The 5,167-nt window shown below is 31.7% G+C and overlaps 1 protein-coding gene across 1 annotated transcript; it reads right to left on the reverse strand.

Moving 5' to 3' along the window:
* Positions 1 to 4,231: 4,231 nt before the first annotated feature.
* Positions 4,232 to 4,922, reverse strand: LOC133326104 (ras-related protein Rab-21-like). The gene has a single exon (XM_061534781.1). The coding sequence runs from the start codon at positions 4,913 to 4,915 to the stop codon at positions 4,232 to 4,234; it is 684 nt and encodes a 227-aa protein (XP_061390765.1). The 5' UTR covers positions 4,916 to 4,922.
* Positions 4,923 to 5,167: the final 245 nt, after the last annotated feature.

Below are 5,167 nucleotides of genomic sequence, written 5' to 3' on the forward strand. Positions count from 1 at the left end.
CATTTTTCCAATTTGTGGTACCAGGCCAACAGAATCGCGTAGCCGCTATATTTTGACACAAGGTTAACTTTAAATGGCTATAACTCAGTAATGAATGAACGTATTGACATCAAACTTGTACCATTGTTTAGGGGAGATTGTGTAATTTGTATGTGTATCGATAAACAAGTATTTGCACAACGGAGAACTATGAAAATCATGATCGTTTGCAAAAACGTTAAATTAGTTTTGAATGGCTGGAAATTGGTGTATTTGAGAAAATTTTGATATTAGATTGTTGCTGAATGTTTGTTGTCATTGGAAAATAATTAATTTTGAGAAAAAATACGGCTATTAAGGAAATTTGTTTGAAATAAAGAAAACATGTTGTGGTGCAAGTTTAGCAATATGACATCATTTCAATTGGTAAAATGCTGTTCCCATTCACCGAGTTTCCAATCAAAGTGCTTGTAATTTAATATTACAGACTTCGAAGGATAAAATACCACATCTTGACAGATATTTATTAATATATGGGGTATATGTTTTGGCGTGTAGTCCCTACATATAAGTGTTCCGAAAAGTCCCGGTCCTGTCATGTCGTTAAAGAATAAAAATAGGGTTTTTATACAATTTAAGACCGGTTTCGATCGGATTGGAATGCTATCATGTTAAGCCTTGGTTTTGCAAACATTTTGTAAAGTTATATTTTGATTAACGATAAAAAATGATGGTTATTGTAGCAATAATTGTAGATCGGTTGGAACATATATTTTAGCTGTTTTTATGCCTAAAATGGTTTGAATTAAATTACCTTATTTGAAATCTAAACGAAATAAAAATGCATTTTAATGTTTTTTTCTTTGTAATAATATTTAATGTTTTAAAATTAATAATTAAAATTAGAATGTTTTGGACCTTGTGACACAACAAGTACAAGGCAAACAAATTGTGTCCGTTATAAGTTGCTCAACGGGAAGAGTAGCCTCAGTAGACTTGATCTATCTAGATCACGGAGCGGATCGATTTTTCGCTTTTCTAGAGAGGAATGTGTCCCTTCGCTCCATATAGCTCCAACAAATAGATTCCACATAGTTCGGTGCTGGTTCGTGGAGAAATGAAAATGACAAACAAATTGGCAAATGCATTGGCGACCGTATATTCATATTTGTTTAACAATGTTGCAGCATCTGAAAAATGAACGAAAATATGAAAATAATAGAATGAGTTGAAATAAAGAAACCAGATAAACTATATCGACGCCTCCGAACCATAGTATGCTATGTCTGAAAAGTGAGTTTTTCAGTAGAAGCTTTCAAAGTATGGAAGTTTCTTTAATCGTACGTGCCATGCTAAGTACATTTTTGCTTATAACTTTAGTTTGGATTGACCGATGATTACCAAAATTTCAGTGAATTTAAATTAAGGACCGTAGTAGGTAAAACCGTAAAGAACTTTAAAATATGCTAAGTCGACTTAACATACTATGGTTCGGAGGCGTCGATATGAATTACTCGAAAAAGTAAAAATTGTCAGTCGGTGTTGCCGAATGGTATACACAGAGACTATGGTTAGCGGAGGTCTACGAAATGAAAACACAGATTTTATTTTTCGCTTTATATGAGAAGAGGTTCCAGAAAGGGTTGCCCAATAAACTCCATATTAGGATTTTGATGGAGTTTATTAGAATTTAGAATTTCAATATTTATGTAAATCGGTACATTTATAATTTTGTCTGATTTCAAATCAATGATTTACTTTGCTCAGCTGATCAAATTGAGTATTGAATGGCATAGGTAATATATGAATCATAAATCTTTTCCAATTTAGAATATAGATCGCATACATAATACCTACCGATTTCAAGCATCATTGTCATCGAATCTGAATAGCATGAAGTGTTTCTTTTTTAATTTTAATCTTCGCATCAGATTACAAATATTTATTATATTCAGTAGTATTGGCGGGTTATTTGCGATACCATTTGTATTTTGTTTTTACAAAATAGTCAGGTTTTTTATTTTTTTTATGTAGTGGATGATGCTCATTGATTTCCTGTCTTTTTTAGCAAGAAGCGACGAGCCTTGTATTTTTATATTTCGTATATTCATGTTTCATATACAGTATTTAATTTAACCAAAGAAACGAAGAAAAAACGTATTGTTTGCATAGTATTTTAAATTGTTTATTCACATTTTCTTACTCAATATAATTTGATTGCCTTTAACTGCGTGTTATACTACCATTGTATTTTTTATCCGCAACATTTTTTGGTTCTTTTTTTCTCTTTTGTGTATGTGTGAATATTCGTTTATATTTTCTTGTTTATTGTTATTTATTTTAGATATAGTACATGGGTAATAGGAGAGTAAGACAAATATTATCTTATAGATAAGCTATTGGTTTAAATGTACACAGTGACAAAAGATATTTGTTGTTGTTGTTAATTTCTTAAAACAACAAAATAAGCTAAAGCTACATACTAATTATAATAAAAGTCATACAAAGGAATTATTCTAAGAAATTTCCTTACGATTTTCATTTTTTTGCAGTTATATTATACATTGAAGACAACGAAGAAAAAAAGGTATTGAGAGAAAAATAATAATAAAATATAATAACAAATATTAACAAAGATAATTAATAGTAATAATTATATGTATTTAAATATGTTTTTTTGTTTGTTTTTTCAATAAGTTATCACATAATGTTGTTTGTTAATTTTTTTTTTCAGAACAATATCCCATCATGCGTATACAAAAATAACAAAAACCGATACCCACATATATTGTATGTGTGTGATTTTTGTTTTTTGCTTTGTTGTTATTTACTTCTTGTATTGTTGTTAGACTCTATCCCCTATCTATATATGGGAGAGGTGAATCATAGCATTATTTTAATAAAAATATATATGTAAACACGTTTATTTGTAATCTATTCGTTTTAAAGAAATATTGTGACGATAGGGGAACTATAGTTTTTATTTAGTGTTAGAAATATAAGGGGTTCTTCCTACACTCAATTATTAAAATAAAAATATTTAAGGAATTAAAACATTGAGGACAGTATAACTGTGCATTCTATACCAATGTCAAGGTTGGTTTCAATTGTAAATTTACTTTGGGAATAATGTTATGATTTGGCTGGGTACAATCAACAATTAAATAAAATTCCTATTCGGTAATATAAACCTAAATATATGGCGATGAAGTTAATTGACTGTTAATTTCAAGTCTTATTGCCATGTTTTAATATAACCTATCACCCCGGTAAAATTCCCAAAGGCACAAATGCTTCTCAAAACCCCATTTAAAATTTAGAGTCCAATACCATAACAAAGTTATATTTGTCCTGGATTAAAAAATTGTCACAGAACAATATTCACGAACCGAATTCTCTTTGTCTTTGAGAATCTGTGCGGACTTCACAGTCTCCTTGTGGAGGAGTGGACCATATCTCTTTGATAATACAGCTCAAATGCTTAACAATACTCTTTTACTCTTGAAAAATGCTTCATCAGTACGATGAAAACTAGATCCAAATACAAAATTATCATTTACTCGGAAATAATCTGTGGAATATTCAGAACCTGTGCTTTTAATCTGAATCCATTGTATGCCTGTATTTTGACAACCTTCATCATTGCAATAATTTTGAAAATAATTGTAGGAATGGTTTCCGGTTTTGAGGAGTCTATTATGTTTTCTTCTTTTTGTGATATAGTGTACCAACACGATAAAACGGTTTTAATTCTTTGAGAAACCTTGAAAATTGTAAGGCCTCTATATGGCTTGTTCTGAAATTTTCAGCATTCCTAGGGTTTTGACTCATTTCGATAGGACATATTTTATACGAAAGTCGACTGATATTTGTATAACTATCTTTAGCTCCCGACTATTTCTAAACGTTTTCCATCTATCATCTGTATTCTGGCCAATTTCTGAAAACATTTAAAAACAGATTAGTTAAATGTACAATACTTCTTTAAGCAACAAATTACAAACCCTATTCTAACATTCATTGGCACCTCAAGCTATGATTTAATCCTCCTTTATAGATCTTTTTTATAATTATAATATAATCATACATAATAAATTACCTTTTTTCAAATCCTTTGTCATTCTCTTATATTATTACACTTTGGGATATTGTCTCCTTTGGGTTCTTGTTTTAACTTAATATTAAAAATCTTACTATATTTTTGTTTGTTTTAAATTAGCAGCATGATCAGCGGCAATCGTCGCAGCGCGCTCTAACCACAGCATGAACGACTACCATCAGGCACTTGTGAACTCATACCACCATCGTCCATACCATCCTGCGAATCTTCAACTATTAAACGTCTTTGGCCAAATTGTTGCTGGGCGCTAGCCCTTTGCTTCATATTATTTTGTTGGGCATGTTGCACCATAAGTCTTGTCAATTCCATAAACAGCTCATCGACATTTTCATTTGTCTTTGCCGATGTCTCAAAGTAATGGGCGCCCACACTTTCAGCATAGGCCACTGCATCGTCTTCCTGCACCGTACGTTGCTCTTCCAAATCGATTTTATTGCCAGCAATAGTTAGAATGATTTCCGAACCCAACATACGTTTCAATTCCTTTACCCAATTTTTCACCTTTTGGAATGAGTCTTGATCGGTGATGTCATACACTAAGATAGCACCATGTGAGCCACGATAATAGATGGGACCCAATGCATGAAAACGCTCCTGTCCGGCTGTGTCCCAAATATTCAATTGCACTGTGTTGCCATTGTCAAGGTTGACTTTTTTCGTTAGAAAGGAGGCCTGTAAAGTGCTAATGTGTTGTGGATTGAATTTGTCTTCGACATAGCGCAGCACAATCGATGTCTTGCCCACACACCCTTCGCCGAGCAGTACCACCTTAAAATTATATTGCGTTGGTTGTGAGGGATTGTTGTTGGTCGTCATTGTTATTATTGGTGTTGTTGTTGGTTAGTTGTGGTGTTGAACCCGACGAATGGGAGGGAATTGCAGTTGCAAATTTCGATATCTAGTTTTTTATATACACCATGAAGTTTTCTTTTTATTGTTGTTATTATCTATTTATTATAATGTAATAAATATTATTTTAATTTCCTTCGTTCCTAGTTTGGTGTTATTTATTGTTGTTATACTATATACTTTTATTGTTGTATTGTTTTGGATGGCTTTGTGAAAAAA

The sequence above is a fragment of the Musca vetustissima genome, unplaced genomic scaffold (assembly GCF_032173495.1).
Source record: "Musca vetustissima isolate MV318-11 ecotype Yass unplaced genomic scaffold, APGP_CSIRO_Mvet_v1 utg509829, whole genome shotgun sequence".
NCBI classification, from domain to species: Eukaryota; Metazoa; Arthropoda; class Insecta; order Diptera; family Muscidae; genus Musca; species Musca vetustissima.